We start from the raw sequence: 14452 nt of genomic DNA, 5'->3' as shown, positions 1-14452 counted from the left end.
TTGTTTTTTTCAGGGTCTGTTTACTGTGGTGTAAGGCCAGCTGTCTTGGCTGTAAGGGAGGCATTGGGAAAAGAAATTATATGTTAAATTTTGTAAATGTTAGCCAGCAGTTATTGGGAATAGGTTTTCTCTTTTTCCAAATATAGGAAGAGTGGTGCCTGACTGGCTGAGTCTGTAGAGTATGTGACTGTGGATCTTGGGGTCATGATTTCAAGCCCCACACTGGGCATAGAGCTTACTTAAAAAAATGTAGGAGGAAACTATCACCATTTGATTGGAATTATGAGCGTGCTAGATACCTACTTTGTGCTAGTCACTAAGGCAGCAGAGTGGACAGAATAAGACTATTAGAGGAAATGAAGAAATATTGACGGAGGCACCACATCTGTTTACATGTTGATTTTCTTAAATTTTGATTGACATCTACATTATCTAATATGTTGATATTAGGTAACAATGCATAAATTCTGTTTTTTTAAGCCTAATTTTGTCTCTTTTTTTTGTAAAATAAAGAACCTCCAGTTATCACACTATAGCTTTAGCCTTTTTGACTTAGTAAAATGGCCTACTGCCACCTGGTGGCAGCGTGTCCTAGTCCAGAGAGGACAGGCAGGACAGAAAAATCACTTGGGAGGAAACTTCTGATACAAACACATCTAGAGAAGTGAGATCACGTTCCCATATTTACTCATGTTTCATCATGACCTCAAACCTAACATGTCTAAAGCCAAATAAATAATTTCTCCCTTAAATTAGTTTTCTTAAAATAGGTGCTGTTTATCAGGCAAGAATGCGTCCAGGCATCAAACACTCTACATACATCGTTTTTCTTACTTTCAAAACAAACCTACAGGGCAGTTACTATTATTCTCACTAACAAATGACGAAATCCAGGCACAGGGAAGTTAACGTTCCCAGTGAGATGCTGTAGCTCTTAATCATTATCATCTTGTGCCTTTAATGTGTTGCTGGGCGCATTGTTCTTCAGCCATCCATATTTGGAACCCTGGAGTCATGTTTGCTCCTCCGTTGGTCTCACTGTTCTTCCGTAAGCGCTTGTCTCATACTGATTTGAGATTTTTCTGCTATCAGTTCTAACTGCCAAAGTTTCTGCTTCAGATCTTTTATAGTATGTAGTTTTTATAGCATGTTCCTGAATGACTTTCTTAAATTTTTTAAGTGAATTACAAAATAATATAAAACAATATATTATTGTAAATATCCAAATTATGGAGAAGAATGCAGAGTAAAAAGTGAAAGTTTTTTCCTTTTCTTTTTTTTTTTGCCATCACTTTTGTTATTGTTCACTCATCTCCAGAGCAGTAAGCACATGTAATTTTTGGTTTTTAAGATATAAATAAAACTAATATTTTGATTACTCTGCAGCTTACCCTTTTTCACCCAGTAGTATGCCTTGCAGATCTTTCTGTGTCTGTGCTACAGAATTTACACACCATAGACACTGGATAAATGTTTACAAAATAAACCTTAGACTTCAATCACATACTCCTTTCATCCAAAATAGACATCATGCTTTTCGCTCCATTTTCATCTCGTTGAAGCATTTTCTTCCCCTTTTTGGTTATTCTTTTTTTTAATTTTTTTTATTTTTTAATTAAAAAAATTTTTTTTTTCAACGTTTATTTATTTTTGGGAAAGAGAGAGACAGAGCATGAACGGGGGAGGGGCAGAGAGAGAGGGAGACACAGAATCGGAAACAGGCTCCAGGCTCTGAGCCATCGGCCCAGAGCCTGACGTGGGGCTCGAACTCAGGGACTGCGAGATCGTGACCTGGCTGAAGTCGGACGCTTAACCGACTGCGCCACCCAGGCACCCCCCTTTTTGGTTATTCTTAATCAAGATCTCTTTCATGGCAAGTATGGCATAGCAATACAGGTTAGTTGCATTAAAGATCAATGAAATGTGTGTGCCTGACTGTGTGTAGTGTCATTTTATTGGGTAATTTTTCCCATGTAAACCAAACTCTAACTTATTATTTTCAGCTGTCTCATATAAATTTTTAATTTTTTTTTACTATTCCTATAACTCAGTAGTTCTCAAATTTTACTGTGCATCAGCTGCACCTGGGGATCTATTAAAACCCAGATTGCTGGGCAACATCCCACAGTCTCTGAATCAGTAGATACGGGACGTGCTTGCAAATTTCCTTTTCTAACAAGTTTGCATGCTGATGCTCCCGATCCAGGGACCACACTTGGAGGATCGCTGATTTGTAAGACTCTCCCTGATCCGCCCTAGGGTATCCTGATCCCTTCTCTGCACTCACTGTTTACTGCACACAAGAACTACAGCTGAAAGCGCTGAGAGTGGCTGTGGCGGACACGCAGGGCTGGGGTGTGCATGACCTTCCAGGATGGGGCCAACAGGGACTCTAATGTGCAGAACGGAGAATGACAGTTCTGCCATGGGCTCAAACCACAAATTAAGGAACAATTCTCCCATGTGCAGATGGTGGAAAGAACTATCGTTTTCCCATTAGTCTGTGCTGCAGCACATGCTCTTACGGTTCAGTTTATAGTGGTTGCGTCACCACTATGAAAGATGGCATTGTAATGCAACTGCATGCAGGAAACAATTGTTTTATTTATATTCACTTCCTGATGGTAGCCGGCCAAATAAAATTCCAGGTATTAACTGAGTTGATGGATCCAATCAAATATTTACATGCATTTCATTGTTACTGTGGATTCAGTGCTGGTGTGATTTGCCTTGTAAAATGAGTGTACCAAACTATTTATTCAAGAATCTAAAATTGGTGACATATAAAAGGATTTTTCAAAAAAAATTACTGCAGAGTTCCTTTCTATAAACGGTGTAAAATTACTATATCTTTAACCATTTGATTTACAAAAACTGCTTATTTGTACATATATTTTTTATTTTTATTTTTTATTTTTTAAAATTTACATCCAAATTAGTTAGCATATAGTGAAACAATGGTTTCAGGAGTAGATTCCTTATGTTTATACATATATTGGGCAGAGAAAATACATCATTTACAGAATTATCCAAAATACAAATGTAATGTATGTATCTAAAACATATAATGGAATGTTTATTCTTGAAAATAATGAGATATATGAGACATAATACTACTTCTAAGAATTTAATCTGCTAGATAAATTATAATTCTTGTAAAGGTTTAAATATTTACATTTAGAGCAAACATTTTAATGTTGATGCCATAATTAATGCACTCAGAATCAGGAAAATGCATTGGGGTTGATCAGTATATTTGACCCATGTTGCTAATGTGCTTAAGATATTTGTGCGAAGAAACGTCGCCATTTCTGGAAATGGACTAAAAAAATACTATTACTTATTAACTATTAGCTTTCATTAAGCATTCAACTGTCCATAAAAATATGTAGTGTTTTTTATGTGTTGACTTAAACTTTATGTAAATGGCATTGTAAGAGTATGTATCATTCTTCAACTCCCTTTTGTCCCTGAACAATTTACTTGTTTTAATTACTGTGTGGTATTCTGTCTTATATCTATAACCAAGTTTGTTTATCTATTCCCTTACAGTGGACATTTAGATTGTTTCCAATTTTTCAATGCTAGAATTCTTCAGTGAATGCTGTCACGATTTATTTCCTTGAGCACATATGGTGTGTAATCTAGAAGTGAAATTGAATAGTATACGAATATGTAGCCTTATTAGATATTGTCAAATTGCTCTCTGGAGTAGTTGTACCAGATGATATTGCGTCTAGTACTGTATGAAGGTTCTTGCTTCACATTTTTTTCCAATACCTGAATGTAAAAGTTTTAAATTTTGTCCAGCTCGAAGTGTGACATTTCATTGTTTTAATATTTAATATTCCTAATATTCCTAATTATTGGCACCGATAGAGACTGTGCTTCTTTTCTTATTTTTATTAGTAATTGGGTTTTCCTTTTCTGTGAACTGTACAATTATGCTATGCCAATTTTTCTACTGTTTTGTCTCTTTTTTTAAAAATATTGATTATAAGTCTCTATGTAATCTGACCACTATCCCTGTTCTTGGTTATATACTTTGCAAATATTTTCTCCAGGTCTGTGGCTTGTATTTTAATTTTGTTTCACGGTAATCTTGCAGTTGTTGAAGTTTTTGTAGTGTAAGAAATATTATCAATTTTTTTCCCTTAAGGTTTTTATGTCTTTTTCTTTTTCTCTTATCTAAGAAAACTTCCTTAGTCTGGTGTCCTCAGAAAGTTTTAAAGATTGCTTTTTACACTAGGTCTTTATGTAGGACTATGTTGTATGTTGTAGGTAGCATCAATTAATTTTTTCCATATGGATTATTTGTGGCACTGGCATTTGTTATTGAATAATCCATTCTTAAAAAAATTTTTTTTAATGTTTATTTTAATTTTTGAGAGACAGACACTGTGAGCCAGGAAGGGTCAGAGAGAGAGGAAGACACAGAATCCAAAAAGACTCCAGTCTCTGAGCTGTCAGCACATAGCTCGACGTGGGGCTTGAACTCATGAGTGGTGAGATCATGACCTGAGCCGAAGTCGGACGCTTAGCCGACTGAGCCACCCAGGTGCCCCTGAATTGTCCATTCTTTTACCTCTAATTTGTGTGTGTGGGTCTGTTCAAATTTTTTAAAATTAATTAATTAATTAATGTTGTTGTTGTTGTTCCATTATTCTATTGACTTATTTCTGCAGTTGTAGAAAAGCATGCATTTGTAAATTTTTCTATGAATTCGTTACATAGCCCCTTGGAATTTTCCATGCCTTCTGTAATTTCAGTCAGGTAAACAATAGTCTGTGGACATCAATTTGGTCCTTGCTGTTGAATCAGTGTGGCAGTCATTAGTGTAGTCTACCAAATGATTCCAGCTCTCTTGCCTTCTGGGAAACAGTGGGATTGCATTTCCTACTCTCTTTGCATTTGGGCACAAACATATGACTTATTTGCAATGGCTTCATTCTTATGTAGAAGCTTTAAATAGAAGCTCCAGGAACCAGCCTGTGACTTGCCACATGTTTTATCTCCTGCCTCAGCAATCGTGGAAGCATGGAGATGGAAATGCCCTGGTAGACATAGAGATAGACACAGAGTAGAGCCCCAAGTGACCTTTGGTAGACATGCAGCTGAATGAAAAACAGATCTTTGTCATCTTAAGCCATGGGGATTTTTTGGCATTGTTCATTACTCCTATGAAACCCGGTATATCCTGACTGGTATAATTAATACTGTGTAATTAGAAACTTGATTGGCAAAATGGTAAACAAATACCTTGGCTTTGTCAGGTAATGATTATAGTTTAAGGTCTCTCTTTTCACTTCCTTTCCCCTCTTCCTTCCAATTGTATCACCCTCAGTGCACTCATACTCCCCAATATCCATGACATGTCAAACCAATTGGAGCCAATTTCTGATGGCCTGTATATCCTCTAACAGCCTACAGTTCCTCACACAGCCTGTATTTCTTCCTTCAAGCCTATATTTTCTCTCTTTGAGTGTCTACATTTTAGAAGATGGTACCTGAAGGGGTGCCCGGGTGGCTTAGTCGGTTGGGTGTCCGGTTTTGGCTCAGGTCATGATCTCACAGTTTGTGGGTTTGAGCCCTGCCTCGGGGTCTGTGCTGACAGCTCAGAGCCTGGAGCCTGCTTCGGATTCTGTGTCTCTCTTTCTGCTCCTCCCCCACTTGCACTCTGTCTCTCTCTCTCAAAAATAAACATTAACAAAAATAAGAAGATGATACCTGAACAGATAAATGTTTTATCTAAAATCTTAGATCATAAAGTTCAACTTTTTGACCCTAGAGTGGGAGGTCATTAGTGAAAAGCATATTTTCTCAGCTTCCTCTTAGTATCACCTTGGTGTCTACCGACTTGATATGCATCTTAGACTGGCTCTCATGTTAAAATACATAATTCTTTGCCAGGGTTGCTCACATTCACACATTTGTGTGTTCAGTATCTGACTCATATTTCTGGAATGTTCAGGATAGGAGGGTAAAGATAAGAAGTGGGGGTGGCACTAAGAAGACACTTCCCAGATGGAAGTATCTTTTTCACATAATCTCTCCACCAATGAAAATTTCCCTTATATTTGATAAATTCCTCCTAAACATGCAAAATCATTGCATCCTATGGTAGGTTTAGGTAGTAATGGATGAGGGGAGGGAATTAATGTCCAGAAAACTACGAGAAAAATCATCTCAAGTATCAAAAGCTACCATTTATACCTGTGATAGTTTCACTAAAGAATAGTAAACATTTCTGATGTTAGAATACTTCTTGCCAAACTTCCTGTTCTTTAAAAAATAATGGTTGATTGGTTAACTAAAGTTTACATCTGTTTCTTTTTAGGTGGTTCTTTGGAGCAGTCAAGAGAACAGATGCAGAAAAACAACTATTATATTCAGAAAACCAGACTGGTGCCTTTCTAATCAGAGAGAGTGAAAGCCAGAAAGGAGATTTCGCCCTTTCAGGTATGGGCATTGTTTGTGTGATCTAAATATGGGTTTGAGAGTCTGTAGTCATGAACCTGCTGTGTGAACATGGACAGGTTAATTTGAAATTTGCCTTATTTCTTATTTTCGTAGTAAGTACCAAAATTAAATATGAACTACCCAAGAGTAATATAGAAATTAACAAACAGTTTCTAACTATGGATAGAAGTTTCCATATGAAATGAAGATTAAATAGGTCTGGCTGCATTTTCTCACTTTTGTATTATCTAGGGGTTTCTCCTTCTAGGGAAATGATAAGCAAAAAGTAGAAACTACATTGTTGTCAAATTTGATCTTTCCACAATACAGTTTCAATTTTTGCATTTCATTTGTCTTTGCCTGGTCGATAGAAAATGAATTGAAATGTTGGATACAAATGCATTTGGTTAATCCCATGACTTGTAAAATTTGGTCAAATATAGTTTTTCAGCTAAAGAGTCAAATACATGTTGACTTTACATTGTCTTAGGAAGGAGGAAAGGCCTGAGAATTATCTTTAATAGTTACAGGTGCTAATATGCATGTTTCTGCTTTCATGGATCTGTCTCTCAGTGTAGGTTGCAAAGCTATTGAATGTCCTTTCTTAAAGACCATTTAGACTCATCTGTCACATGAGACTTTTTCTCTCCTTGCTGTGCTCTGACCTCTGTATTGTCCGGGCCCATTGTATGTTATTATGCCCTTTAAAGTGTGTACTCTGTTTCTCCAACTAGACATAAACCTTTTGGGGGAAGAGATTTTGCCTTCCTTTATCCCTGTTGGCCCTGTGGTAAATGTTTATCATATCTTATTGTGTCTGCCTGGCTCCCTGAGCTGGAAGTCAGCATGGCCTTCATGGTGCAGTAGTGAAGCAGGCCCTGAGCCCACGTGTCCTAGGAACTTTGATTGGACCTGAACTCAGGCCAGACTATATGTGTTTGGTCCCCAGTTTTCTTCCTCACACCAGGAAGTCCCAAATATTAGGGCAGATGGATTGGAGCTGGAAAGGATTAAGGACAGTGGTGTTGAGGCAGTTTTTTTTTCAGAGGCTCCATCCTTCAGCCCCTGCCTATTCCAGCATCAAGTTAATATGGTGTTCTCAAATTGTTTGGTTCCAGCTCCACCCCTACTTAGTTAGAGGATGCTCTTCTGGTTACTATTTTTGAAACGTACCCAAGTAGGATGAGCCTCTGACCTTTCCAATCTTGCTTATATCTAAGGCAATAATCAAAGAATTTAATGACTGATATAGGTTGGGCATTAGCCACTCAGAATTGATGCCCTATCAGCCTGTGTCTTCATACCAGTGCACACCTATATATACCCAGGTGACATAAGTGAATATTTTATTAGGTATAATAACTTTTTTCTGATTATGAAAGCAGTATAAGCACTTTTATATGAACTATCTAAAATAATCTAAGATATCATAATCTAAAATATCACCTTCTGAAGATATATTTTTAATATTTGAATAGCTTTTCTGGCAAGCTTTTTTCTGTGCTTAACCTTTAAACATATTTATTTAAACAAACACACACACTCATATTCAGAAAATAAATTGAGATCATCTTGTACAGAAAAATATGTATAAATATAAATATGTGTGTGTATATACACACCTATTTGTATGTGTACAAACGCACACAATGGTTCTAGGCTCCATTTTTCTTATTCTTTCAGTATCCTTGAATATTTTTTGCATGTCCTTTAATATTTGTCTATATCATTATTTTTAGAAACCCTGCAATCTTCCATCGAAAGGGTATCTATTGAATGGGTATTAATCTATTTCATATTTTGTATATTTTCATTATTTTTAGTTATTTTGCTGTTATGAAATACGATATAGTGAACATCCTTATAGATAAATATTTGAAAATTTCCATGAGAATATTTACTCAGAGGAAGAAAAACATGTCTTTTGGAAATCTCTATGCTTAATGATAAGAAGAGAAGGATTTCTCATTTAAATGTATCCATGTTTGTTTATTTGGCTTTCCCAATACTTATATGTAAAATTAGGTAATCATTATTGGGCTAAAAGCGAGATTAAATGTTTTAGATTAGCATTAAACACAGAGAAGAAGAGTATTTCTATGAGGAAAACAAACTAAAAGTAGAATTGCCTGAGTCATATCTTTGAATAATGCCCAGACTACAGTGACTATTCTGAACACTTTCTAAGTAGAATATTATGGAACAAAACAGCTTTACGGGCTTAGAACAAAATTACAAGGATATTGGCTGTTATGTGCTGAGAATACTCTAGCGCTTGCTTATGGATCTAGGAAGCTTTGTAGGCCTTGCTCGGAAACCAGCATATCATTATGGATTCTTTTTGAATGAAGTCAAACAATTTAGAGTCTTTCAAATGAATTATCTGATTGCTGTGTATTCACTGGGGGACAAAGTAAATGCAGGCCATTATATTCTACTGAAAGGAAAATTTTCTTATTAGCCGGAAGGAGGGCTATCCAAGAGAAAAATGGAAAGAAAAGGTCTTCAATATGTCTACATTAAAACAAACAAACAAACAAACAACCCAACTACTGACTGTTGATTACCACTAAGGACCTTCAGATATACCCGTCATAGATTTATTTTCTAGTGCAGTTGTCCCCTTAATCAGCCTGAATTGATGGTCTTCAATTTTGCTGACTGCTATGCTGCCAAAGGAGGGCCAATAATACCCCTTTTCTATCTCTGTCTTTCCTACGTGAGTTTTCCTTAGAAGTATTGTCTTTATTCCTTGGGCGGCAATGGCTTGCAGCTGTCAGAGAAGAGCTTCATGAAGAAGCATGATTTATTGATGCTGGGGCGGGCTCGAAGCAGCGGCCCAAGGTTGGGGTGGGTGCTAATTGGTTTGTTGTGATCCTTGCATGGCTGTCGGCTCTGATGAGGTCTGAGTAGATCTGGAAAGAGAGTTAGGGCCATGACACTTCTCCTAACAGCAAGGCACTAATTAGCTGTGAATTACAGCTGCACTTTTGGATATTACATATTATATGTGGTAGCCAGAGAATCTGTCTTCATTAGATGCATGACAGGTAGTTTTAGTAGCCCTACTGTTATTTGTCATTGGTAGTGAATTGTTTTTCTGATGAAAAATATAAAATTTCGATTGCATGTCAACTTGTTGGGCTATCTTTTGACTTCAATCAAGTACTTCAGAGGAATTATTATTGTTATTACCATTAATATTAATTTGCTGTTTGGAGTTCTGTAAGCATTTATATTACTGTTTAAAGTACACTTTAAGGAAAATACACTTTGAAGGCTAAAATTGAGCTGCAGGTGGGTTTTTCAGAAGAGATTGTGCATTGCACATTGTAATTTTACCTTAAGCAACTCTGCATATAAAAACCTCTAAAGTTGTAGAGAGAATTCCAGATTCATTGTCAATGAAACCCTTTTAAGAGCAAACGATAACAGATTGGAGATAGTTGAAAAATGACTACATTGAGGACACGAGGCAGAAAAAGCTCATCAGCAATATTAAGGGAGATGCATTTAGAAGTTGATATCATTTATTTATACATTTGCTTATTTCTTCAACAACATTCGAGTGCCTACCATGTGCCAGGCCTCTGCTAGGTGAAGGGCAGCAAAGCAGCAAGGCACAGTCCCTGGACCCAGTCTTCAGGAAGGTACAGCTGTCTAGTGAGAGGAGTGGAGGCAGGGGCCCAGTCTCTGACGGGGAGCAAGAAGGTTTCACAGAGGAGGAAGCATTTGTGTTCTGGACCAATGATTGTTACCAGGTAGCAGTGTGGGAATGATTATTCCTGGCAAGGCAAGTGAATGGAGTTGTATGCCCGGTGTGTGTGTGTGTGTGTGTGTGTGTGTGTGTGTGTGTGTGTGTGTAGCAGGGATGGAGAAGAGGAGAGACGAAATGGCAGAAAATGAACCTGGAAAGGAAGGTTGGAGCTAGACTGTTCAGGGCCTTGTAGACTACGTGAAGAATTTGGATCTTGTTCTACAGAGGGAAATTTTAGACAGAAAGTGACCTGGTCTGACCTTTCAGAGTATATGGAGAAGGGATGAGTTTTGCAGGTGATAGTCTGAGGAGTGTTAGGGCAAATATGGTGGCATCCCTTGCAGCTGTTTGCAATCACAGGTGCAAGGCAGCAGAATTCATCAGCATTCTGCACAGAGGACTGATGGGACCCAAACTCAGCTGGTCACACCAAGGTTCTGCCCTGGCACAGGGTATCCCCAGAAACCACAGGGCCCCTCTGTTGCTCTCCTTTTCTTATGAGGCAAGTGTGGGAATCACTGAGGACTCACAACAGCAGTCTTTGCTTTGGTGCTAAGCAGTCTGAGTGTGGGTATCAACTACTTGCAGGGCTATTTGGAAATCCCAGCACGTATGGGCTTTGGGCACTGTGGGAAACTGCAGTTCATTTTTTGTCTGAGGAAACCATGGGGCCTGTTGCAAGTTGTGGTCGGGTGCAGTCCCTCTTGCTGGCCATAGGGGGTGATAGTGAAACCGGCTCAGTGGGCCCTCACCACACAATCAAGAAACAGCTCCTAGGGTTCTTTACTAGAGAGTCCTGCTTATCTCCAATGATGACAGCCTGAAGCCGGGCAGAGGTATGGCGAATGGAGAGTAGGAAACGGAAGTGAGAAATATTTAGAAGATGGAACCGACGGGAGTTGGTAGTTGATCAGAAGTAGGGTACAATCAGGATGCAGAAAAATTAGGATGACTCTTGTACCTCTGACTTGAGTGATGGGGGAACAATGTGACTTTAGTCAGAATGAGGTATATAGGAGGAGATGGCTTATAGGGAGAGAGGGGAGAAGACCAAGGGAAGAAAGCTTAGAGATGTTTGAAGCAATGGACATATGGTGGACATACAAGTAGCCACCATCTCTTTTTTGACTTGTTTTTGAATTTGAGCAGAATGCTTCTAGGATAATTTCCATTACAGTGAACATGTAGGTCCCACAGAATATGCATGACTTTTATGATACTTTGTGATTACTATGAAGTCCCTTCTTCAGAATATAAAATAGGCCTCTGTAGGGACATATTTTTAATTTTATTTATTTATTTAAAGTTTTATTTATTTGTTTTGAGAGAGAGAGAGAGAGAGAAAATATCCCAAGCAGGCTCTGCACTGTCAGTGTGGAGCCCGACGCAGGGTTCGAACTCACGAACTGGGAGATCGTGACCTGAGCTGAAATCAAGAGTCTGACTCTCAACTGACTGAGTCACCCAGGCACCCTGGGATATATTTTAATTTTAAAGTAAATATACTGAAATACTTAGACCAAATACATGTTTTGCCTTTCAAAGTAATACATTTTTTAGAATTTATTTATTTATTTTTTGAGAGAGAGAGAGAGAGAGAGAGAGAGAGAGAGAGCAAGATAGGGGCAGAGAGAGAAAGAATCTTCAGCAGGCTCTGCATTGTCAGTGCAGAGCCCGATGGGAGTCTTGAACTCATGAACGGTCAGATTCTGACCTGAGTGGAGATCAACAGTCAGAGGCTTAACCAGCGAAGCCACCCAGGTGCCCCACTCTTCAAAGTAATAGAATGCCATTGCTTAAAGTATTGCGCAGATGGTAAAAGTGTCTTACAGAAAGGATATCACTTTTGTTAAAGGCCCTTAGCTGGGGCAACTCTGTGTTCATTCACTGAGGGCAAGTTTGATACTTGAAAGTGGCCAGAATTATCTCAAGCAACTTTCTGAATTATATGGATGAGTAACCTGAGTGATACCATGGATACAAAGTGCTGTAACTTTTTCAATATTTCTGCATGTCTTATAAATTAATTCTGATGGTAATTCAAAAGGTAATGAGAACAACAGTGGCATCATTAGGGAAGATGTGTACCCTTTCATGTTGACCTTGCGTGTATCCTTCACACTGAACTTACCTATTCAAAGATTCATCTATATTTATGAGTTAACTCTTTCACTGTAGGTAAATATGTGCTTCTCACACTAGATTATAAACTCGTTGGGCAGAAGACAGACACTTTTTTTTTGCTTCTGGTACATTCTTCTCCTCTATCTCCATAGTTGCCATATACTTTGTAAAGCCAGTAGAGGCTCAAATACTTACCTCTTTACCCTATAGTCTACCAGGAACAAAGACAAGCAAGACCATTGTCACTTTCTTAAACTTCTAAAATCTGGACCACACAAGATCACAAATAATCCTCCTATTTGCTGTGCTTCAGGCTTATTTTAGACAGACTATTTCTAATCTTGACAGGTTAGTTGTTTCCAGGTAATAAGGCTTTTGTAGAACAGACAAAATTGGAAAAAGACATCACTTCTATTGTGGCCTCTGTCTCTCTGCTGGCATAGGGGTCAGACCCAAACTCACTTCCATTGACCACTGAGATGCCATTATTGCACCCAAACTTTTTGAGATCTGCTGACTCGTTCTAATGTGTTGCTGGCCCAATGGCAAAAGGCTGTGTGTTTTGTTACCAGTCCCCTGAGCTATCCATTCATTCTTCATTTAAAATTAATGTGGACATAGTGGCCACAAGAGTGTGTCAACAGTTCTATTACTATTAACCATGAATGTAAATACAATTGTATCTCCCAAGTAGGAGCCCATATTAAATGGTTAGAAAAGATTGCTCCTTGAATTTATTATGCAATGAAACTTCTATGGATTCTGGGAGCATTTTGATATTGGTTAAAGATGTTTTGCTTTTTAAAAAGTGCACATGCTGCAGAAAGAAATTTTTATGTTAATAACTCCAGTATCTCATATAAAATATATTAAATTTTAAACATGTTGGTGCCATCTTAGAAAATGCCTTTTAATTAAAGTCATAATTTAGTTGTATCCAGCTTAATTGCAAATATCATTGCCTGTAGTAGCAAGTGGCTTTTTTTGTGAGTTATGATATTTCTTAACATTTCCTTTTCTTAACACTACTACTGATAAATTATATTTCAAATGTTTTAAATACTCTATAAAGTTAAATTAACATTTTATTATCTAGTGCATATATCTGTGTTTATGTCTGTACATATACAGACACAAAGAGATGCATAGACAAAGAATCTTTTCTCTAGAGCACTGGCTCATGGAAAAGTCTTCTCTATTGAAAATCTATGACTAACATTTCTAGAAGTCACAGTTCTTTAGCATTCTTCTTTCACTTGTCTGTGAATACTACATACTAACTTATCTACATTTTCTTTTCTGGTTTTGCTTACCTTGTTTTATTTATTAAAAAAAAACCCTCTCTGTATGAATATTTTGAGCTATTTGGAGGAAAACACAATAAAAGAAATGATGCATATTATTGCTTTTTGAATGTAACCTTATAATAATACATTTCAGATATTAAATAAATAAGTAGGAAGTTGATAAGTCATGTGGAGGTCGGTGAAATTGTTTCCTTTTTGTAATTCATGAAGTCTTCCATTCTGTTATTTTTTTTTTTCATTTTATTAGTTGCCACATTAAGTGTATTCTTATTTATATTTTGTCCCATTTTTATACTTCTAGATGGAGGTAATGGCTAGGTAAGAATTATTTGAGTTAGCATCCTCCTGTTTTCTATTCAAGAACATACATAAGGCAGAATCAGAGCAGCTCTGGAAACTGAGTCTATCAATCGATAATTTGTCAGACTCTGGGTGGATATTCTCCCGACTTCAGTGTGACTGTAGATGATCTGACATAAGTGGCAGGAGCACATTTTGACTTTCACATCAGATCAGGGCTAGCGACGAAGGAGGAAAGGGGATGATTTGACCTGTGCTCAGTGTGTGTTTCTGTCTTAGAGAGCCAGGACATGCAGCTACCAGGAAACCAGGCAGCCATTGCCCTCCTGAGTAGAATGACAGGGGATTCGGGCTGTCCCTTGGCAACCATGTGTAGTCCCCTCCTTTTCTGCATCCAAATGGGACAGCTGCTTGCAGCACAGCAAATGTTGTACAGATGGAAGATGACAGACAATGATAGTGTGTTGCAAACTGAGTGAATTTAACCTCATAGAAAGAAAGGAAC

At 37.7% G+C, this 14452-nt stretch overlaps 1 protein-coding gene across 1 annotated transcript in view; it reads left to right on the top strand.

The window, feature by feature from the left end:
• Nucleotides 1–14452, top strand: part of FRK (fyn related Src family tyrosine kinase) — a 109039-nt gene that overhangs the window by 44579 nt on the left and 50008 nt on the right. The window contains exon 2 of the mRNA XM_025925524.2: nucleotides 6338–6459. Within this exon, the coding sequence (XP_025781309.1) occupies nucleotides 6338–6459 (122 nt within the window). The remainder of the gene's footprint in view (nucleotides 1–6337; nucleotides 6460–14452) is intronic.

The sequence above is a fragment of the Puma concolor genome, chromosome B2 (assembly GCF_028749965.1).
Source record: "Puma concolor isolate L17-30 chromosome B2, mPumCon1.1.hap2, whole genome shotgun sequence".
Classification (NCBI taxonomy): Eukaryota; Metazoa; Chordata; class Mammalia; order Carnivora; family Felidae; genus Puma; species Puma concolor.
This window is presented reverse-complemented; position numbering and strand designations above follow the sequence as displayed.